The sequence below is a fragment of the Pogona vitticeps genome, chromosome 1 (genome assembly GCF_051106095.1).
Source record: "Pogona vitticeps strain Pit_001003342236 chromosome 1, PviZW2.1, whole genome shotgun sequence".
NCBI lineage: Eukaryota > Metazoa > Chordata > Lepidosauria > Squamata > Agamidae > Pogona > Pogona vitticeps.
Window position 1 is genome coordinate 708,024 of NC_135783.1, and position 23,323 is coordinate 731,346.

Here is a 23,323-nt window from a genome sequence, read left to right on the forward strand (position 1 = left end):
CAGCAGGAAACGTGTAGCAGGTCCACCGAATGCAACCCTTTTATGCTGCTCGTCACAGCAACCTTCCCCAAGGTCATCTGCCCGACCTCACCAGCATGGCCACCCTGAGGGAGGCCCTTAAGTCCTCCACATGAAGCAGGGCCTTTTTCGCAGCAACCCCAACCTCCACAGAGCCAACTTCTGGAGGAGCTTCGCTTGGCCCCCTCCCTGCAGCCACTCAGGAAGCGACTGAAGAGGTGGCTTTTCAGGGAGGCCCCTACACACCACTTTGAGCTGACTGCCTTTTGTCCGCTATGCTTTGTTCCACTGTTTTCATGCCATCTGGTTTTATTTACAGTATTTAGTTTTTGTTTTGTCTTAGTTTTATTATTGTAAACAAAGAACCCGACTCCACAAGGCCCGGCGCGGGTGTGTGTGTGGTGGTGGTTGAGAGACGTAGCCCAACACTGTGTGGCTCGGAAAAACTCGACCCGCAAAGCTTGGTGAGCCCGGCGCTGAACGACGGAGAGGCGCCGAGAGGCTTGGTGGAATCTTGGCGTCGAGCAGCTCATTGGAGCCTGGTGTGGTGGTGGGGGGACTGCCCGCTGTTCTGTGGGTGCTTCCAGATGGCGGTGGCAAGGGTGGAGGCCGAGTGAGCTGAGGCGTCGGTGGCGCTGTTGTGACTCATTCAATATGTCTCCGGAACGTTTGCTTGGAGAGTTCTGCCATTCCATCATCGACAAGAGCCGCCGAGACCACGCTCCCTGGCCTCTTCACTGGGTATGCCCAGTGGGGGTTTTTCATCTGACCTCCGGCCGTGGAGGATGGCAAGAGCAGCGCCTTTTTTCTATCAACTCTCCTGCTACCTTTATTCCACCTTTTTTTTTTAATCATCGGGCCATGCTTCGCTTGCAATCACTGCTCCCATAAACTTAATTCTAACAGCCTCCTTGGAAAAGACAAGATCTACAGTCAAATGGCAACGTGACAGGACCTGGTTGTGGGGAGACATCTTGGTTTTATATTCTTTCTTATTTTATGTTTATTTTATTTCATTCTATTTCACTTTACAGTGGTGCCTCGCACAACGAGCGCCCTGTAGAGCAATGAATTCGCTCTACGGGGACGTTTTTTCGATCGCTAATGCGATCGCAGAGCGACGGCCCCAATGGGCGAAAATCGCAGAGCGAAGGTCGGTAAGCGGTTCGCTTACCGACCTTCGCTTTGCAACTCGCCGATCAGCTGTTCCGCGGCTACAAAATGGCCGCTGGAAGCCCCAAAATGGCCACGCGCAGCATTTTCGCACCCTCGTTAAGCGAGGGGAGGCCGCGAAAATGGCTGCCGGCCATAGAGGAACATCGCTGTACGGTGAGTAAATCAGCCGATTGGAACGCATTAAACTAAGTTTAATGCATTCCAATGGCTTTTTTCTTTCCGTACAGCGATGTTTCACACAGCGAGGGTTAATCCGGAACGGATTAACCTCGCTGTGCGAGGCACCACTGTACTCTATTTCTTTTGTCCTCACTCAGCTTTCTTAAACAAACTTATACTCTTACACTTAGAGGTAAGATGGTCAGATGGGCTTTTTTCCTTTCTTTAACTATACGAACTAGCTTACCTCCCCTAAGTTGCAATAATTATTTAAATGGTATTAATGTCTTGCTTGTTTTTGTTGATTCTAATTCAATTTATAGTGTGTAATTTATTTTGCTTATGTTAATTCATTACTCTTAATTATTATGGTGCTGTGGATTAAACCGCAGAAGCCTCTGTGCTGTAAGGTCAGAAGACCTGCAGCTGTAAGATTGAATCCACGCGATGGAGTGAGCTCCCATCGCTTGTCCCAGCTCCCGCCAACCTAGCAGTTCGAAAGCATGCAAGACGCGAGTAGATAAACAGGTACCACCACAGTGGGAACATAATGGCGTTCTGTGTCTAATCGCACTGGAACAAATGCTAGCTCTATGGGTTGGAAATGGAGATGAGCACCGCCCCCTGGAGTCAGACACGCCTGAACAAATTGTCAAGGGGAACCTTTACCTTTCTTATTCTTACCTTAATTGAGTTCTCTGCTACTGTTAGACTGTTTTCTGCTAGGAATGGGGAGGAAGGCCTGCCTACCAGCGAGGGTTCAAGAACATACAGGTGATTATGAGCAGGGGAAGATATGGCGTTGGTAAAGCTCTTAGTCGTTCCAGAAGAACGGTGAACAGATGCCTGAAAGCTGTCCATTGTTCTGGCGCTGTTACCACCTGCCAGGCTCGAGGTAGCCAGCTCAGTCGCCCCTCCACTCTTAACTTTGATTGCCAGGCCTGTAGCCAATAAAGCCCAGCTAATACAGGATCTTATCCTGGAAAAGGATGCAGATCTGGCTTGCATAACCGAGACGTGGATGGGTAGTGAAGGAGGTGTACCCCTGTCTCTGGCTCGTCCCGCTGGTTATGCTGTCCAACATCAGGGTAGACGGGAGGGTCGCGGTGGGGGAGTTGCCATTGTGTTTATAAGGACACTTTTGAGGTTGGCACGCTCTCTGCTGCGGCGATGCCAGGCCTAGAGGCCCTCCACGTGTCGATTGGGCAAGGGATGGTACTGGGATCTTTCTGGTATACCGTGCTCCCCACGATCCAGCCACCTCCCTCCCAGAGCTAACCGACTTCATATCCATGGCTGTTGGGAGCCCGAGACTTTTCTGTACAGGCCGAGACCTATCCGGAATTGGCCACAACAACTGGCCTCCATCTAGCATTTCTTGTGACCAATTTGCAGCATTTTAAAAATCAAAAGTGGAGACAATCCGCCGGGATCTTGCACCCTATTTGAAAACTGTGGATTGAGCTGAGACCTCCAGCGCAGCGCCTTTTCCGTTGAGAATTACTCAGTTTCAACCTGTGCGGTCCACAGAGGTGGACAAGGTCCTTGATCGCTGCTGAGCCACCACCTCCTCCCTTGACCCTTGCCCGGCCGGGCTCATCAAAGCTGCCAGGCCAGTGATAACTGAATGGGCCACTGAAATAATAAATGGGTCTCTTCTTGAGGGCAAGGTTTCTCTTGCGCTTAAGGAAATGCTCATTAGACCCATTAGAAAGATACTGAGCTTGGCGGTGGACAACACTGGCGATTATAGGCCCCTCGCCAATGTTTCTTTCCTAAGCAAGGTGGTTGAGAGGGTGGTGGCCGACCAGCTCCAGGCTCTCTTGGACGAAACCGATGCCCTGGATCCGTTTCAGTCGGGCTTCAGGCTACGGCACGGAAACGGCATTGGTCGCCCTGCTGGATGACCTACTTAGGGAAGCCGACAGGGAGCAAAATGTCCTTGCTCGTCCTCCTTGGTATCTCAGCCCTCTTTGATACCGTCGACCATGTTATCCTCCTGGGGAGGCTCTCTGAGTTGGGGACTGGTGGCCTTGCTCTCATTTGGCTCCAGTCCTTCTTGGAGGGCCGTCCTCAGAGAGTGCAGCTTGGGGAGAAGGCATTGGCCCCGTGGTCCCTCAGTTGTAGGGTTCCACAGGGTTCAATCATCTCCCCAATGCTATTTAACATCTATATGAGGCCATTGGGGGGGGGTGTCATCCGGGGATGTGGAGCTTCGTGTCACCAATATGCTGATGACAACCAGCTCTACATCTCCTTTTTTCCGTCTGCACTGGATGCTGTTCCGTCCCTTGGGCACTGCCTGGATAGGAATGGATGCAGTCGAATGGACTTTGGTTGAACCTGGACAAGATGGAGGTCCTTCAGGTGGGGCCCCCTGATGTCAGTGGTTTGAGGGACTCCCTCTCTTTGGGAGGGGGTGACTCTCACCACAAAGAATTCACTTCACAGTCTGGGGGTCCACCTTGACCTGGTGCTTACCATGGGAGACCCAGGTAGCGTCTGTGATTCAGTCTGCCCACTTACATCTTCGGTGGATCGCCCAGCAGCTTCCCTATCTAGACACGGGGGAGCTCACCATGCTGGTCCATGCACTCATAGTCTCAAGAACAGGCTACTGTAATGCTCTCTACGTGGGGCTTCCTTTGAGACTGATACGGAAGCATCAGATGGTCCAGAACATGTAGGCCACGCTATTAACAGGTGTGAAAAGATTTCACCATATTTCCCCCACTTTGGCCGCCTTACACTGGCTATCTATCCACTTCCGCATTGATTTCAGGGTGTTAACCACTACATATAAAGCCATTAACGGTTTAGGACCTCGATACCTGGCAGAGCGCCTGCTTCCGCCCAGTTCTACCCGTATCACCCGCTCCAGTCAGGCTGGGCAGCTGAGGGACCTAATGCCAAGAGAGGCCCGGTGGGGGGGAAAAAAAGAGAAATCGGGCCTTCTCGGCAGTGGCCCTTCGGCTTTGGAACAACTTACCTGCTGAGATCCGCCTGGCTCCCTTGCTGAGGGCCTTCAAGACTAACTGGAAGACACCACTATACAGGCAGGCCTTCCCTACAGCCATCCCTAGCCTATCTCCCCTTTTCTTCTTTTTCTTTTCTATCTTTTTTCCTTCTTCCCCCTTTTTCTTTTTCCTTTCCCATCTTGGATTAATCTGGATTTTATCTTAGTTTATTTTTTATATTATATGTAAACCACCCAGAACAGACCCGTTCTAGATGGGCAGTATATAAATCAAATAAATAAATAAATAAATAAGCCACCCATAATAGCACTTCGGCACTAATGGGGAGCGGTATACAAATCTGAAGAAGTAGAAGAAGATTCAAGGAATTAGTGCTCAGAGCAAATGTCAACTCTGCCAAGGAAGAGTTGAAACTGTGTCACACCTCATCTGTGAATGTCCAAAGATTGCACAAACAGATAACAAAAGTAGACAAAAGATAGCCTGGCAAAATTAGAGCACTGGTCATCATGCAAAAAGGATAACTTGCCAACTTCCCAAAAACCTGCAGGAACATCATGTAGAGAAGGTGTCAGAAAATGAGGAAGTCATGATCTTGTGGGATTCCTGGATCCAAATGGAAAGACACCTTGAACATAACACACCAGGCAGAATGATAACAGAACGAAGAAATGTCCGAATAATTGACATCGCAATTCCAGGGGAGGCCAGAGTTGAAAATAAAGAATTGGAAAAACTAACAAAGTACAGAGACCTGGCCATCGAAACATCTCGCCTCTGGAAGAAACACACTTTCGTGGTCCCCGTAGTCATCTTGAGATTGTTGAAGAACAATCTCAAGAAATTTCATGCAGTATTATAAGTAGTGGCAGTTCTCAGAAATCACACCATCAGAGCTACAAAAAACAGCAATATTAGGAACAGCATACGTACTGTGCCAATATTAAACAGATACTGTACTCAGGTTTGTTTGTTTTTTTGTTAAAACTTGTATCTGCTATATAATACCAGTCAATGCCTGGTGTTTTTTTAACCACCACCACCTGAGGATTTTGATTGTTTTTTGTTGTTATTATTATTATTGGTGGGATGAGGGCAAATGCTGCAAATAGGAAATAACTATCAAATATACCAAGAAACAAACCAGGCCGTGGGGAGGATGCTTGTGCGTCAGGCCCAGGAAACCCCACCGGGTCAGTCATTCTTCCCTTTGCTCTCATTCTCTGTACATGGATGGCCTTTCTCCCCGTTGAGGTTCCAAGGCAACTCCCCACATTCCAAAAAAATAATAAAAGCTAAAAGCAATCATACCAGTATCCTATTAAGACTGCCACATCAAAACAGTTTAGAACAATCTTTAAAGCACAGCAAACAAGTATAAAGGTGTAACAACTTTGCTTTTCAAGCTCAATATAGAAGAGAAAGGTCTACACCTGCTTGTGGAAGGACTGCAAAGAGGAGACCAGCCTGGCCTCCAGTGGCGGGGAGGCCCAAAGGCTCTGAAGCAGCCACGGAGAAGGACCTTTTAAATAACCCTTAAAATTCGCTCTGTTTGAGTGCACGAGAGTTGCCACCTTCTGGCCACAATGGCAGCCACCCTGGAGCGCAGGCCCTCCTCACCACTCTCTCGGTGCCACCAAAGGGAGACCGCAGAGGAAAAGAGCCAGCAGGCACCCTTAGGACCAAGGCTGGCACCTCTCTCTGCCCAGCCTTCTGGGGCACTGTGTTAGCGGGCAAGGAGCCCTGCCTGATTCACCCAGGAACTGCCCGATTCATCCTGAATCACCCAGGGGGCAAAAGAAGGTGCAGAGGCCACCTCGCCAGAGTGACCGCGGTCAGAAACCAGCTGGTCCTGGCTCTGCATCATCCTCTGGAGGACCCCCCCTTTTTTTAATCACCCAGCCTTGGATGGCTGGTTTGCTTCTGGGTTCAACCCAAACCCAGTCCTTGAGTTGTACAGTATCTCCTTCCAAAGGACTGCTCCGTCGGCCGTCTCCGCAACCCTTATGCCAGCCTTATGAACCCGCAAGACCAACACCCCTGGGCGGGCGCGTCCTGTGCCATTTCAGGGCCCGGGACTGGCGACCCAGGAAAAGCCAAAGGAGCTCTTTCTAGGAAAACTGCCGAGCACCGTTGGCGATGCAGTCCCAGCGCGGGGCAAAGCCCTCCCTTTCTCCCCAGCCTTTCGACCAAGCCCACTCGCCCTCCCAGCCCCGTCCACTGCGGTCTCGGAGAGGGCCCTGTGCCTCCTCCCGAGCAGAGCCGTCCAACAGTGGGCAGCCGGATGGCTCAGGAGGTCTACTCCAGCCACGATGAGCGAGCGAGCCTTGGCCGGCTGCTCTGGGGCCGCCTATACGCCTCCTCTCCCCCCTCCCACGAAAGAAGAAGGGGCAGCTGCTGCTTCTTCCCGCCTGCTGTTTTCCTACGGGACATGTTATGCCAGTAAGAGTCAGCGCATTAGATCAACACCTCCTTTTCCAGGCCAAAGGGGTTCAGTTAAATGATCCCTAGCGGCCCAAGCAGGACAGTGTTCCTGGTGTTTTGAGAGGAGGTCACTTCAAGGAAGCCGCCTGGCAGGGTTTCCCCCCCCCTTCAGAGGATGGGGCGGGGGTTTCCTTCCCAGCCAGACTGGCCCAGTCTTTGCATCTCCCCAGGCCGGCCGGATGGTGCTCCCAGTGAGGGAGGCTCACGTCCCACCGAGCCCGCCTGTAGCAAATGGGGGGGGGCCCCCACAGGGAGAGCAGGTGTGGTGCAAGAAGGCCACCGCTCCTCCTCAGGTGCAGGGAGCAACGTTCCCCACGTTGGCGGTGAAGCCACTGTTTGCCGGTTCAGCTGCTCGGCTTTCCAGGGTGGGAAGAAGAGGGAGCCCAATGCCTTCCATCCATGCCCGAGGGAGAGGGTCTGGGCAATCTGGGGGGCAGGGGGGAGTGGCTGGGGAGTGGGTCTCCTCCTCCTCCTCCTCCTCCTCCCCCCCCAGCTGCCCTATAAGCCACCCCACTGCTCTTGGTCGTAAAGCCACCCTAGAGAGGAAGCAAGGACCAGCCCAGGCCAGAGCCAAGGAGGGGGTCCCGGCTGAGAGAGACCACCCAGGACTGGGGGGGGGCTTTTCTCTCTGCAGTCAAAAGCTGGGGCTCGGCTGCAGAGACCGAGGGGCAAAGGAGGGAGTGATAAAGCCCGAGGCAGGCCTGGAGCGCCACAGGCACGCCGTCAGAGAGCCCCCATACCTGCACCACCCAAGCCCCATCGCCTTGGCAGAGGCAGAGAAATGCATGCATCAACAAGGCGCGCACTGGGGGGAGGGGGAAGAGTACGTTTTAAAGACAGCAAGGTGCCTGGAGAAGCTGCTGCTCCCCACAGAGGACGCCCAGGGACCCACCTCTCCCCCCCCCACTGGTGACCTCGGGCTAAACGGCCTTCTGAGACCCCCCCACAGAAGCCTACCCTGCCGCCCCTCTTTGCGGTGTCTCGGCTTTCGCATCCTCCCCTGCTAGCCTTGAAAAACAACGTTTGTCTGCCAGCGGCTCAGGTTGAGGTGGGGGGAGACCCTGAAGCAACCCTGGAGCCCGAGGGGGCTGACGGGCCCCCCAGCCGCTCTCCCGCTCTTGTGCGGGTCACGTCTGCCCTGGGTGACCACAGCTTTTGGCCTACGGCAGCATGGCCGCGGCGGTGGTGGTGGTGGGTGCGTTAGGAGGCGGCACAAAGGGTCCCCTCTGCTTTGGAGAAGCGTTCTAGACCCCCACGTGTGACTCGATGGCCCCCAACGTGGTGCCAAAGAACAACTCGATGGAATGGCGCTCTTGCACAGCAGGCCAGGGCGGGCAGAACGGAGCCCCCCCACCCCCCACCCCCCACGTCAGGCCGGCCAAGGGCCACACGTGTCTCGACACAGAGAGCTTTCCCCCTCCAAGCCAGCGTGGAGTTTGCGGAACTCCCCCCCCCTCCGTGTCCCTTTCACGCCACCGGCAAGTCACAGCAGCAACAGGCCCGCACCGCGAGCTACCGGGTGGTCTCCTGCCACGGGGCCACGAACTGCCATCGCCCCGACTCATCCACAGGAAGCCCATACGGGTTCTGCCTCGTGGGGAGGGCTCTCTTCAAGGTGGGGAGGGCTCTCTTCTTGGGGGCCGCCTTGCTCCCCCACCAGCGACCCCTCCAGGCTGCCCAAAGTGTTCAGTGGCAGGCCTTTTGGAAGCTCCCGATTCCTTTCAACCCCCCATCTTTTCCACTCTGTGGCCCAAACTAGCCCACTTATGGGGTAAGTCAGCGCCACCCAGCGCGCCCATGGCCCGGGGGGGGTGAAGCCCCCACCCGCCAGCCTCTCCTCTTGCCTTCCGTCCTGGGCGCCCCCAGCCAGCCTTCCTCCCCTCTGCACACAGACAGCTGAGCCAGCATCCCAAGGAAGCATTTGGGGCGGGGGCGGGGGCGGGGGGGGGAGGCCGAAGGGAGGGGGAGGGGCTGTGCCTGTTTCTGGCATGAAAGTGCATTAAAAGAGCCTGAAAGCAAACCATCCCCACCGCCTACGATTTAAGACGTGCCCCTCGGCTGCGGTGTCTGATGCCAAAGAGTTGGCCGAATAAAATCTGCCAGCCTTCAAGGTGTCACAGGACTCTTCACGGTTCTGTGGATTTCAGAGATTGGGGGGGGGGGGGAGAAGAGCGACACAGTCTAGGCCCCTGTGACCTGGTGGAGAAAGGTGTATGTGGGGGGAGAGAGAGAGAGAGAGCAAGGGGGCAAAGAGCCCTTGCCAGGCTGGTTCACTCAGGCCAAAGCACAGGGCAGGATTGGGGCCAGGAGAGAGGCTGGGGGCGAGACTGGCAGCTTAGGGGGTGGCCTTCGAGGAAGGGGGGGTAAGGGGAGGGGGAGAGAGCAGCAGCACCTCCCCCCCCCCATTGAGGCAAGGAGTGGGCAAAGGGTCTTGCAGGTTGCCAGGGCAACCTGGTTAAGAGGGCTGGCACCAGCCCCCCCCCACTGTATGGGAATAGGGCTGTAACTTCCAAGGACCAAAGGCGCTCCCCCCCCCCCCCGTTTAAACCTCAAGGCCTGCCTTGGGCTCCCAGCCACCTTTCCTGGCCTGCCTCTGCAAAGCGCCCCCCCCCCCAAAGCTGGCTCTGCCAGGGAAAAGGAGCAGCCCCTGGCCTTGGCGCGGGGGGGGGGGGGCTGCAAAACACTCTGCAAAGGTGGAGGGGCCTGGAGCCTGACTCCCCCCCCCAACATGGGGTTCACGGCTGAGCACTACTGGCGGCAGTTACTGCATGCACCCACCCCTGGGTGGGGGGGCTGGGAAGCTTTTCTCTGCCCCTTCCCCTCTTTCTTCAAGGTAAGCCTGCCAATGGGGCCTCCGCTCGCTGCCGGCTCAGCCTGCTTCCTGCCCGCCCGGGGGGGGGGTTTGCACCACAGCCCCCCCCCCACACACACACACTTCCTCTTCCCCATCGCCTTGGGCTACTTGGGGGGGCGAGCGCCAGGCAGCTCCGCAAAAGCAGCCCCCACCCACCCGATCCTGTGCGAAGAGGACCCAGGCGGGTCGAGGGGATCCTCCGGGCCCCCCCGCCCCTCAACCCGGGGGGGGCGCAGGACTGGCCGTAGGGGATTGGAGGAGGGGGGGGTCCCAAAATGGGGGAGGAGCCCCCCTCCCCACACCCGGCGAGGCCGGAGGGTCGGAAGGCGCCCCACCCCCTCCCCCACGGCGGGACTCCTCGCGGGGGGGGGAGCGGGCGGGCGGGCGAAGGAAGGAAAAGCCCTCCCCCTCCCCTCCCCCTCCCCCTCCCGCCACCGCCGAACTTGCCGGCGAGAAGAAAACTTTTTGGTGCGACGCGGAGGGGCTGCCGGGCGCCCCCCTCCCTCCCTCCCTCCCCGGGAGTCCCCCCTTTGCAAGGGACGGGGGGTGTCCCTTGCAAAGCGAACCCCCCCACGAGGCGCCCCCTCCCCTCGGGCCCGCGCCATGAGGCCGTCCGTCCGGCCAGCCAGGCGCCCACCCCCTTCCTCCCCCGCACCGAGCAGCAGCGCGCGCCCTCTCGGGGATCGGGGCCTTGGGGGGGGCGGCGGCGGCGGCGGCGGGGGCAGTGTGGCCATCCCTCCTCTCCTCCCCCCTCTCCCTCCCCCCTCTCCCCGGCAGACCCTCCGCGTACCTGCTCGCATGTCCCGCCGCCGCCACCGCCGCCGCGCTCCTGCCCAGGGCCTGCGGGGGGGGGGGGAGGGAGCGAGGGAGGGGGCACGCGCGCGGGGGGAGGGGGGCCCGGGCGGGCGAGGTGGGAGGGGGCCGCGCCGCCAAGGTTCTTTGTCTGGGAAACTCCGGGCCACGTGACGCCGGGCCCTGCTCCTGGTTGGCGGAGATGGCAAGGGGGGGGAGCAAGGTGACGGCGGGGGGGGGGGGTCCTGCAGAAGTGGTCGTGGGGGGGCGCGGGAGCGCGGATCCGGGCCCCTGCGCCGCTGCCCCCACCTCACCCCCCCCACGGCGCACGTGGAGAGGGGGCAAACGCCCCTCCCGCCATTGCGAGCAGCCGGACCCGCCCCCCCAGCAGAGAAACCCCCCCCGGCCTCCCCTCCCCTCCCCCTCCCCCTCTTGGCTCGTCTTGGGGGGACTCCCTCTGTTGGGGAGGGGGCAGCTCCGGAAAGCGATGCATGTTCCCCCCCCCCTCGAGCCACAGGCACGGATCGGGGCCGCCAGGCAAAATCCGGGAGCGGGGAGGCGAGGTCTCTCTCTCTCTCTCTCTGCCCCCCCCGCCCCGAGCAAGGAAGTGGGAGGGAAGCAGCCCCACCTCCTCCCCCCCCCCGCCGGCTACTTTGGGGCACCCCCTCCTAACATGCTGCAGCTGGAGGGTGGGCGCCTCGGCCGCCCCCCCCCAACTGCAGAGAGCCCGGCTGGACGGCGGCGGCCTGGGTCCCGCCCCCCTCTCCCCGTTGCAAGACCGCGGTGGGGCAGGGACCTTGGCCAGAAGGGGGCCAGGAGACCAGCCGGGGGCGGGGACCCCTTGGTCCAGACTGGGGGGGGGGGGCGGCGAAGGAGAAGGGCGACCCACCTGGACGGGGCGAGGGAGAGGGGTGGGGGCTGCCCCCTTCGAACACCCACCTGCTGGCCGGGCTACCCCTGGGGGGGAGAGGCACGGGTCACCTCTGCCCCCGCCCCCCCCCCGCCGTGGACTGCATGTCCCATCATCCCTTACTAGTGGCTCTGCTGGCCAAGGCGGACACGGCCCAGTCCGAGCTTGGGGCCCCGGACAGTCTTCGACTACAACTCCCAGAAGCCTTCGCCTCAAGAGCGACGGGAGCCTCGAGGCTGGGAAGTTCTGGGCGGCGGAGGGGGGGGCTGGGGGGGGGCTCGCCCAGGCCGGCAGGAAAAGAGGAGCCGAGCCGAGACGTGAGAGGGATTGACTCCCTAACTCAAAGGGACCCACAGGCCGGGGTTGGCCAGGGCTGTTGAAGGCGGGGGGGGCCTTTGGACGCAACCCTCCTCCCCCCCCAGTCATGGAGTCGCAACGACCTCGGACGGAACCTACGAACAAGGCGGCGTCTCACCTCCCACCCCCTGCAGAAAAGCAAAGCCACAAAGTCCACCAGCAATGAGGGGGCCCCAACCCCTCCCCCCCCAGGAGACCATTTCTCTCGGGACTGCCCTCTAGATCAGGGCCCTCCTGGTGGGGAGGGGGGGAGAGAATGTGACCACTCCAGCCCCCTTTTCCATAGGACACCTCCAACCCCCCCACCCCCACCCCACCCCCGAAGCCACGTCCCAGGAAGCAGGAGCAGGAGGTGGGAAAGGCAAGGCGAGCCTCCCTCGGTGGCCCTTCTCCAGCCCTGTCCGGGTCCCCATTTTCCCGGGAACCTCTGGCACTCCCGGGAAAGGGGCTCCTCTTCGCAGGAGGCCTGCTCGGGGGCGGGGGGGGGGCGGGAGAGGCTGCGGGGGGGGCAAGACTTTCTCTGCTCCTCGGTGCAATTTCTGCCCGTGGAGAGTCCTCCCTTGAGACCGGCTCTGCATCTTCTTTTATGCACTCCTCCAGCCCACTAGTCCTCTGTCCCCCCCCAACACACACACACACACACACACACTTTCCTCCCCTCTTGACTCACCAGCAGGTGCCCCCCCTTCCCCCACACTCAGTCACACCACGCAAGCCAGGCCACGCCAGGTGCCCCAAACAGATGACCGGTCCTCTGCAGAAGGACCGGCAGGGCAAAAAAGCTCCAGGTGAGACCTCCCCCCACACACAAGCCAAGCGAGCTGCACGCTGCGGAAACTGGTACGAGACGTGCAACCACTGTCTTCTGATACGTGAAAGGCTGGGGTGACGCGACAAGAGGGAGCAAGGTGGTCTTCTGTGGGCCAGCACCCTCTTGGGAGGTCTCTTCCCCCCCCCCCCCCGGATCCGTGGGCTTCACCTCCAGATTTCCTGCATCAACAGGGGGTTGGAGGAAACCCGAGAATTCCCAGAGGTTGGGCCCCAGACAGTTGTGGACGGCAGCGCCCCCAAACCCTGACCACCAGCCTTCTGGGGAGGGGGTGGCCCGTAAAGCCTGCACACTCCCCTCCCAAGATGGAACCACGGCGTAACCTTCAGGGTAGCTCCCAGCTCTTCGGACTTCCAGGCTCTGGAAGGCTTCCCCACACCCACCCCAGCCAGTCTCATCCCCCCCACACACACCGTGGCCCCCTCCGTGGAGGCCAGCCAGCCGCAGTCTGGGCAGGAACCCTTTCCCCCACCCACACTGGAGCCCCACGTCGTTGGGTCCAGACGAGCAGCTCTTGGGAGAAGGACACGGACCCGCCAGGTAACGCTGGGCAGCCGCTCTCCCCCCCCATTCCCTCCTCCCCTGCTGGCCAGGGCTTTGGGGAGGGGGAACCCAACATCACGAGGGTCACATTGCACTGGGGTGGGGGTGGGGGGGCAGATGTCTCCTCCTGCCCCGGGATGCTCTGCGGAAGAGCAGCTGGGTTCACACGTGCTCGGCTGCCGTTGACGTCAGGGAGGTCTTTCTGGCGCAGTGGGGGGGAGGGGGGGAAGGCCACAGAGGTGGGAGGCGACCCCTCCTGTGTTGCCACAGCTGGGAGTGCCTCTGGCTGGCAGAGGGAACCCCCAGAGCGCCCCCCCTCCCCGGGATCTGCCTTTTCTGGCTACTTTTGCAGAGGAGAGAGAGAGAGAAGGCCTCTCTGCCCAGCAGCTGGCGGTGGGGTGGGGTGGGCACGTGCCCCCTCGAGGCCCCTTCCCCCATCACCTGCGCCGTGCATTCTCCCATGGGGACGGCCTAGTGGCCATTAGCGGCCCTTCCACTGGCTTTGCCTCTCTCTCTCTCTCTCTCTCTCTCTCTCTCTCTCTCTCTCTCTCTCTCACTCTCACACACACACACACACACACACACACACACACACACACACACACACACACAACACACACACACACACACACACACACACAAAAGAACATAGGACAGCTCCCGATGATGGGCTCGAACCCGCGGCTTGGCAGTTCGGCTGCGCAGCGGCTCCGAGAGCATCTTGGCTCTTCCTTGGCCCTCCCTCCCCTGGCGGGCACCCGCTCACTGCCAGCGGGGCCGCTTCCCAGCTCGGAGCAGGCGGCTGGCCGGCCGGCGGGCGGATCTGCTTGGCTTTGGAGTCCTGCCTTGAGCCGGCGGGAGCTGGACTTGATGGCCTTACGGGCCCCTTCCTGCGCCATCACGACAGGGTTCTAGAGAACCAACCAGCCCCCTCTTGCCTGGGACCCCCCCCCTCCTCCTCCTCCTCCTCCTGCTGCCCCACCCTACGGGCGGGCGGTGGCCGGAGCAGGCAGCCATGCCACCCCACGCGCCTCCTCCTCCTCCTCCTGGGCTCAGCTGTGTGCGCGTGTGTGCCCGTGGCAAGAGGCTGCCAGGCAGAGAGGGCTATAAATAGACTGAGCTCAGCCCAGGAAGGGGACCTGTTGCTACGGAGACGCCGCCATGGCGGCAACAGCAGCAGCAGCCGCCGCCGGGGAGAGCAGGCAGAGATTGGGGGGGGGGGCGGAGGGAAAGGGAGGGCGCTGGGGGGCAGGCGGGCATGGGCACCTTGCTGCTGAGCCACCCAGGCCAGGAGAGCACGTGTGGGGCTGGCATCCTGTCCCCTCCCCTTGTTTCCTCGCCCCAAAGGAAGAGCTCTGAGGAGAGGACAGGACTCTCTCTTGTACACACACACGCACACACACACACACAACTGCACAGACAAAAGTGAGAAGGAAGTAAATGCACTGGGGGGGGTTGGCGGCACTTGGGGCCAGGGCTCCTCTCGGCCCTCCTGGGGTTTGGGGGGCCCCACATTCTTGCTGCTGCTGCTGCTGCTGGGGCTGCAGAGCCTCTCGCGAGCGCTCCACCCTTCTGGATTTCCTGCCAGGCCTCCCACCTACACCCCCCCCCAAAAAAAACACCCCACCAAAGCTCCAGGCTGGTCTTTCTCAGCAGCCTCGGGATCCTAGGCAGCCCAAGGGCAAGGAGACTGGGGCGCGGCAGCCCCCCTTGAAGCTGGAGGGAGGGGGGAAGCAGAGGGGGAAGCCAGGAAGCAGCCCCCCACCCTGGGACGGCTCTCTTTTCCAGCTGAAGAACACGCCCCCCCCCACACACACACGTCTGCCGTGGGGCAGCCTCAAGCACAGCGCCCTACCGAATCATTCCGGAGGGCAGACGGGGCCTCCAGAGACAAAGGGGCCCAACCATCCCAAAGCGAGCGTCTGGGTGTGCTAAGTCTTGGGCCGGGGGGGGGGCTCTGCCCCATCCCTGCCTCAAGGTGCTTCCCCCCTGGCTCGCACCCCATCTTTGTCCACCACCCCCCCAGCACCTGGAGATGGGCTCTCCCTCCTTCCAACCCTGGCCTCCACCCCAGAAAGAGGCACACGGCGCATCCCCTTCTGCCTTCAGAACCACACTGCCGCCTACAGCGCGCACACACACACCCCCCGCGCACAGCCCCTTGGCCCCACTTAGGGCTGAGGGCCTCTGGCTGGTCTAGCGCATCATGCCCTCTCCACCACAGCCTCTCGCCTGTGGGGCAAGGCGTGAACCCTAACCGCTTCGTTCCCTCCATGAGAGCAGAAGGCCAGCCAAGGAGGCCGGGAGAAAAGGCCGGGTCAAAGGTCTCCGAGTCGCAGCCCGGTATTGTCTCCTGCAAGCATTTCCCGGGTAAACAAAGCACCAAGAGGAGGTGCGCGTTTGCCCCCTAACCGGAGGCATCTCATTCTTGGACCAATTAACTATTGGATGGTTAAGTGGCTGCCACAGCCTCCCAAATCAAAGACATTTAGGAACAGCAAACACTCAAGGGAGGGGAGGGAGGGGGGGAGGGTGGCAGGGGAAGGAAGTCCTGTAGCCAGAGGGCAAGTTCAAGTGGGCCTGGAGGTGTGACGGCAGGTCAGGGTCAGAAGGGGAGAAGAGCCCAAGGCCTCTCCCTCTGGATCATGGGGGAAGGAGTGGGTCCCCCCCCCCACAGGCTGACACCAAATACAGCATTCCTGGAGAGCCGGAGGGCCACGATCCTCTCCTGCTCCAGCCCCCCTCGTCCCCCAGCCATTCCGTTCGGAGCCAGACGGCTTCCTAACACAGGACAGGGCGGTGGAGCCCCCAGGGTTTGTGTAACCCCTCCCCTGGGTGGGCAGGAGGGTCAGCCCCGGAAGCGGCCGGCCTCTGGGGTGGGACGGGGACAGCCCGGGCACTTTGCCCGTTGCCTCCATGGGCTGCACACTTCACTCCCTGAAGCACAGACGAGCGCGCTGGCCAATCAGGCTGCAATCCACAAAGGTCCACTCTTTCAGGCATCAAAAATAACAACAACAACAAACAAACAACACCCCAGCGCACCTCCCTTGCCAGAGGAAAAAAGCCGCCCCCTCTTCTGTGAGATTACCAGACCAGGCCACACCACGACTCTCAGGGTGTGTTCAGAAGCCACCTGGACCCATGGCCGCCAGAGAGGGGGCGATTCAAATATCCCTGCCCCCCCCCACTCCGGCCCAATGCATGGCCTGCCTCGGATGCTGCCTTCTACGGAGCGAGACCTTTCCCTGTCCCACCCCCCCCACACATACACACACCCCCGGGAGGCCGTGTCCAAGCTTTCCTGCAGCCACAGGGACGCCCTCTCCCTCCGCCCTCCCTGGCATCCCACGCCACCGGGGGGGGGGGGTTCGTGCTGGAGAAGGCTCCTGGGGGGCCCTGTGCAGGCTCCACAGGCAACCCCTTTATTTCCTACAGCTATGAACCCCACCCAGCCTCCCACCACCACCACCCCCCGGCTTCCAAGCACCTGGGGCAGCCACGCGGGTCACACAGGGCGGCAGCAACTGGAAGTAACCCATGGGGGGCAGCCCGTGGGCGGGAAGAGGCCGGCCATTTCCCTCCTCTAACTGGGAGAGGCTCTCCCGCCCCCTGCAAGACCCAAGCCGGCTCCCTCCGGACGGTGCTGGCCTTGAAGGCTGGTGGCTCCCGAAAAAGCACGGCTCCCTTGACTCCCCCAGTTTGGCTAAAAGAAGGAGGCTCAAGCCGTCGTCAGAGCAGGGCCAGGCTTCCTTGGGGGGAACTGCTCGCCTCTTGCAGGCGGCCGCTCCCAGGAAACAGGCTGCTCCCAGGAAGGACGGCCAGCATCCCACCTGTCTTTCTCTGGGCAAGCTCAGTGGCTGAGCTTGGGTCACCCAGGGCTTCTTGGACTGCAGCTCCCAGAAACCCCTGGGGCAGAACAGCTGGCAGTGAAGGATTCTGGGAGCTGCGGTCCTGAAAGTCGGGAACCACGGCAGCAGCACATCCAAGCGAGAGAACCAGCTGCCCCCTGCGGCTTCCCGGTCAGAAGCTTCACTTTCCCTTGCAAGGAACAGAGTCAAGGTTCTAGCCCTCAGGGGGATTGCCTAGAGAGCAGACTTGGAAGTGGGCAGGTACGGTCTGGTGCCCTTTGCTGAAGATGGAAATCCTCCTGCTGCCGCCGCAGCCTCCTTGGATTCCCAGCTGTGAGGGGGTCAGCCAGCCAGCGCCCCCACTCCTTCCCATTTCCAGCAGGAACAATTTTGGGATATCCGGGGCGGGGGGGGGGGGAGGGAGGCAACATGTTGCCCCCCCCTTCTTCTTCTTCTTCTTTTTGTTTAATCCCTGGTTACCTACAGCTCTGGCTCTGCAGCGTTCGGATCTACAACCTGTTGTACAAGGACCATCTGCCCTAACTCTGGTTCGATGGCAACTGGGCATCCATGGAAGCGGGGCTGCCATGGGAGATAAACCCTGTAGGTGTGGGGAGGGGGGGAAGCAGAGGGGTGGGGAGGAGGGGCGGGAAGCCAGCTGGGAGGAAGGGGGCCATGCACCCCACGAAGGGGCCAGCCGCAGCAACTGGCCCCTCTCCCACCCCTGCCATGGTTTCAGAATCACACCGTACAGAAGCCAAGCACAGGTATGGTGGTGGCACCCAAGCGTGCCCGCCGGTGGGCATGAGCAGAGACGACTCTGATGGCAGCAGGCATGGGCACGGCACGGAAGAGTCATGTGAATGCATGTCTGCGTATGCGCGCAGCATCCACACACCAAGCATGCCCGCCTGCCCGCCCACCGGGTATGGACGCCACATGAGAAACAAGCCGCCTCCCCCCCGCCCCACCACCGAAAACCCCAAAGGTGCGCCACGAACCTTGTCCAGCTGGGCTGCCGCTGGGTTATCAGTCTGTGGGAGAAAAGGTAAAGGAGAGGAGGGTGTTAGCAGGCAAACAGCCACGGAAGTCGGCACCTCAGACGCCCTCCGCCACCACGCCCGGGCGCTGCCGGGGAAAGTTGGGGCATGGAAATGGGGAGGGGGGTTTGAGGGGCTCTGCTCTGCTCCAGCCAACTCCTCCAAAGCTGTGCTGGGGGGGGCGTGGGGGGGAGAAGAGAGGGTGACTAGCGCAACTCCACGACCACTCTGCCACGGCCGGCCCAGCAGAGTGGCAGGAGAGGAGACTCCACACCATCAAGAGCATTGTGCGGGACCAGCATGTCGTTCCCCCCCCCCACTTTGTTCCTGCCACCCCTGTGGGCGTGACAGAAATGCCAACAGGAAGGGAGGCTGATGCTCAACAACACACATGCTTTGCCCCCTTTAATGTTGGCCCCATTTTTCTTTGGTAAGTTAGACTTTTAATGATTAACACGATATTTTGCAGTTAGGTTTTTTTTTTTTTTTAAAATATACACACACACCCAAAAGAGAGGGAAATCCAGAGCTTGCAAACGTTGTCTTCTTTGGACCGCTCCTCCCTGGAGGACTTGGTGAGAGGACGCCCCCAGAGATCACATTTCCAAGTTGTTGGCAAAATATCTTAGAAATGACCTACAGATGTTTCCTTTGGGGGGGGGTGTCAGAGTCTCTTAGGTAGGACAAAGCACCATTTTGTGGTGTGACGCTGACGTTAGTCTTTGCTCTCCCTGCAGAAAAGCTCCCATCCTCCTCTCCCCACCCCCACCCTGCTAAGCACTGCAGGATCCCCTTGCTTTATAAGGAGCCTAGGAAAGCAGATCGGAAAAAGGGACCCCAAAGGGTCATCAAGCTGAGCGTCTTGCAGAAGCAGGAAACCCAGATAGCTGCCCGACCTCTAATTAAAACCTCCAAGGAACAGAGACCTCCCCACCTTTCTTTCTCCAGCCCGCTTCACATCCCGTCCAGACGCATCATCCTCTCTTGTCGCTGCCCTCACAGAAGCATCATCATCATCACCACTGCATCCCAGCACCACCGTGAACATTGCCACATTAGGACATAGAAATGTTTTTCTCACCAAGGGAGAAGAAGAGCATTCTCGCACCCTAATTGTACTACAGTGGTCGTTTCCAAATTATGGCGCTACAGGGCTGCAACACAACAGTACAGTCATGAAATATAAATGTCTCTCTGGGCAATGCCACCGCGACTGCATGCCGAAAACTGGGTTTTGGATGCAGGATCCCCACGGGGTAACTTCCCAATTTACCAGTAGATGGCAGGGGCCAAATGGCAGCCGACGGGCGAGGCGCCCAGTGGCCGTCGGGTCACACACCTGGGCCGAGAGACAATATGGCATCTCCTCCGTTTGGTGCAATTAGCCATGGCCGAGTTAGGCACACTTTATGGAAACACCAAAAAGGGCTCTGGCAATTTATTTTTTAATTAACTATGTTATGGTATAATGCAATAGGCTGTGCCTCTTAGTCCTTTGGGAAAAAAAGAAAAGAAAAGAAACCTACACAGGATTGTTTTGGGGTTTGGTTTAGTTTTTTAAGTTATAAAAGCGCAGGACAAGAAGGAAGGGGCAACTGTCTTGTGTGCCAGCCCTGCCAAAAAAAAAAGGGGGGGGGAGACAAAGCATGGCAACCACACAGTAAACCCCGAAGGACAGCCAGTCTGATAGCACTCACAATATCCTATTCAGGTTCAAATCCCTATTCAGACTGAACTTACTGGTGACCTTGGGCTAGTTTCTCTTTGCCTCTCAGCCTGACTACTCTACAGGGTCGTTGTGTGCCTGGAGGGGGAAATGACGTTAACCATGTTCACCAGCTTGGCCTCCCAGGAAGAAAGGAAGTTCATCGACACCAGGCATCAGTGAAGAGTGTGGAAATGCTCTTAAGCCAAGGTTAACCTGGCACAGGATCCCAGACCCTCTCTGATCCTGGCCATCCATTGCCCATTTTCTGGTCTGAACCCCTGGGGGCTCAGAGGAGCTCAGGAGGCAAAGACAACCCCCCCCCCAGCTTGCACGCCTTCTTGGTGGGTGGCTGCATGTGGCCACTTGCTGACCGTACGTACATTCTGTGCGAGGCCAGGAGACTGAGCGAAGAAGGAAACAGCCACAGGCTGCCTGCATAGGTCACCCTCCGTCAGCTCTCTCAAGAAGATTGGGGGGGGGGGTGATGCATGGAGACTACCTGGGTGTCCCCCGCCCTTGAGGAAGGAGCCCCGCTGGCATAGCTGCTTGTTTCCCTTGCCAGAGTCGAACAGCCCAGATGTTCCAGGCCTGCTTGCTTGCTTGCGAGTGGAAGAAGGCTTGGTTATATTTCATACGTCGCATTCTTTACTGCTCGTATTTTAGTTGTATTTTTAATTTCATTGCCCGGGGGGGGGGGGTGTTGGCCGCAAGCCATCTTCATATGGATCTGATTCAAGTGGCAGTATATGAGCATTTAAAATAAATAAACAAGCCAGCCACGTGAATCCAAATGGTGGACTTGGGGGCCGAGAGTGCTGGACAAACGGAAGGACGGAGGGAGGGAGGGAGGGAGGGAGGGAGGGAGGGGGAGGAGAGAGGGACGGCCGGGACACGAAGAGAAGGTCCTGCAAAGGCTTTGTCCCGAGATGCCAGGCTGGGCTTCCGGTTGGCACCACGCCTGCCAAGTGGTGCATCTAGTGCTGCCAGGTGACACACTGGGAGGCAGGATGAGGCCAGCGCTCGGCACAGACCGTAACAGCAGGGGCACCGTGGGGTGGATGTGGATGGGAAGAAAGAGGAGACCAGAAAGGGATGAGGTGAGATGGGATGGGGCGCCAACGGACCACGCGTGGAACCACTCAAGACTGTGGGAAGTCTACCCCTGGCTTCAGATCTTGAGGAAGATGGGCCGCCCCATGAGCACCACCAGAGACTGGCAGGTTCACCGGGAGAGGCTGGCCTGGGGGCACTCGGTAGCCCCCCCCCCACGACCAAGCCCAGCAGCCACACCACTCCCTCCGGCGCACTCCCCTCCCCAAAGCCACGTGAGGCAGCCGAGGAATTCACTCACTCACTCACTCACACATTCGTGTACGTACGTACATATGTAGCCGGACCCCCACCCGTAGCCGTTTCCCAGCATCCTTGCAATTGACAACCGGAGCTCCCTCTCGCCCCCACCAGGAGCGTCCTGACCCCCTCCGACTGAGGATTGCCTTTCCCCCCCAGTCCACTCGCTGCCACCTACACCTTTCGGAAGCAAGCAGGGGAAAGGCTCAAGAGACTCCCTGGGATGGCCCACGATCCTGATTCTGCCCCACCCAGAACCTCTGGGATGGCGCCACACCCACACCCACACCCACACCCACACCCACCTGTAGTAGCCCTGAGAGTCCACCAGCTCTAACTCTTCAACAGAAACTCGTCATAAATAACTCCCCCCCACCTCTTGAGTAGGAAACTTCCTTTTGCTTTGCAGCCCCTCTCCTGACCCAACGATATCAAGCCACACTAAGGAAACTGAAAAGAGTGGGTGATGGGGGTGGTATGAATGATGAAGCGTGGCCCCTGCGCTCCGTGGTCTGGCGGCCAATCTGTCGCACCTTCTGCCGGCCCCCGCCTGGATCCCCAACCCCTGCGCCTCCCCCTCCTGCTCGGCCGACCCGCTCTGCCGGAGGCTGCCTTCACACCTCTGGCCGGTGGTGGTGGTGGTGGTGGGGGAACAGGAAGGGCTTGCTTAGGGCCCCTCTCTTCCCCACCTGGGCAGGCCACCAGGTCTCTTGGGACCGTGGTAAACCCAGGCGTGGCCTGTTCCACCCGGGCACCTGTTTCTAAGACCCCAGGACACGCGGCTCTCGACCCAGCCCACCCAGGAATGGGGCTGGGGACCAACCAGAAGGCTGGCAACCAGCATAACCATGGGGAGGGGTGTGCCAGAACCGCCGGCCCCTCAGCCAATAAGCCAAGCGCTTCTAGGAGGTGGGAGACTCATGAAAGCAGGGGGCCGTTTTGCCCCCTTCCCGGACAGCTGATGTTAAAAGAGGGGGGCCCTAACCCTCTATTTCACGTGCACCCAAGCGACACAGGGAAGGATCCCGAGGACAGCAGAGGGCACTCGGGGGGGGGCAGGGGGCACACTCTCCCCAGGTTCAGCCCTGGCTGGCGGGCATTCCCCGAACAGAAAGCTGGGCCCTCAAGCGCCAGGCATGTCATCGTGACTCCCACCACCCAAACATCCCTACATCCCCCTCTGGCTCCTCTGTGACCAGGCTCCCCGGAGAGCAGCTACCCCCCCAGAACCCGCCCAGCTGTGTGTGACGCCTTACTCTCTGCCACGCCACGTTCTTGCCTTCCAAAGGGCGGCCTGCCGGCCTAGTGACCTTGTTTAGGCTTCTCTCCTTGGCACGGCCAGCGTGACGTCTGCCACAGAACGACGGAAACTAAAATCTGGGGAGGGACAGAGACGGCCTCCCCTCCTCCAAGAATTCAGAAGCACCCGACTCCCTTCTTCTTACACCACCTCTGTGGAAAACCTTGCCCCCCCCCCCCACAAAAGACTACAAACGCCCAGTAAAGGGGAAATGGCCACCCCGTAAGCATTAATCTGCTAACATGGGAACTGTCATGACAATTACGTTCATTTGGCATGAAATATTTTGCCCTCCAGGTATTTTCAAAGGACAACCCCCATGTCCCCAAACCAAAAGCCAGGGAGGGAGGGAGGGAGGGAGGGAGGGAGGAAGGAAGGAAGGAAGGAAGGAAGGAAGGAAGGAAGGAAGGAAGGAAGGAAGGAAGGAAGGAAGGAAGGAAGGAAGGAAGGAAGGAAGGACAGATAGGGAGAAGGAAGGAAGGAAGGAAGGAAGGAAAAGATAAGGAAGGAAGGAAGGAAGGAAGGAAGGAAGGAAGGAAGGAAGGAAGGAAGGAAGGAAGGAAGGAAGGAAGGAAGGAAGGAAGGACAGATAGGGAGAAGGAAGGAAGGAAGGAAGGAAGGAAGGAAGGAAGGAAGGAAGGAAGGAAGGAAGGAAGGAAGGAAGGAAAAGATAAGGAAGGAAGGAAGGGAGGAAGGAAGGAAGGAAAAGATAAGGAAGGAAGGAAGGAAGGAAGGAAGGAAGGAAGGAAAAGATAAGGAAGGAAGGAAGGGAGGAAGGAAGGAAAAGATAAGGAAGGAAGGAAGGAAGGAAGGAAGGAAGGAAGGAAGGAAGGAAAAGATAAGGAAGGAAGGAAGGGAGGAAGGAAGGAAAAGATAAGGAAGGAAGGAAGGAAGGAAGGAAGGAAGGAAGGAAGGAAAAGAAGGTGAAAAGTAGGAAGGAAGGGGCCACTGCCCTCCTCAGACAGCTTCTGCTT

The 23,323-nt window shown here is 59.1% G+C and overlaps 1 protein-coding gene across 1 annotated transcript in view; it reads right to left on the minus strand.

Moving 5' to 3' along the window:
* The window catches only part of DNMT3A (DNA methyltransferase 3 alpha), a gene marked incomplete in the record, with an annotated part of 79,590 nt that overhangs the window by 19,399 nt on the left and 36,868 nt on the right, over positions 1 to 23,323 (minus strand). The window contains 1 exon segment of the mRNA XM_078381110.1: positions 17,953 to 17,985. Coding sequence (XP_078237236.1) covers positions 17,953 to 17,985 — 33 coding nt within the window.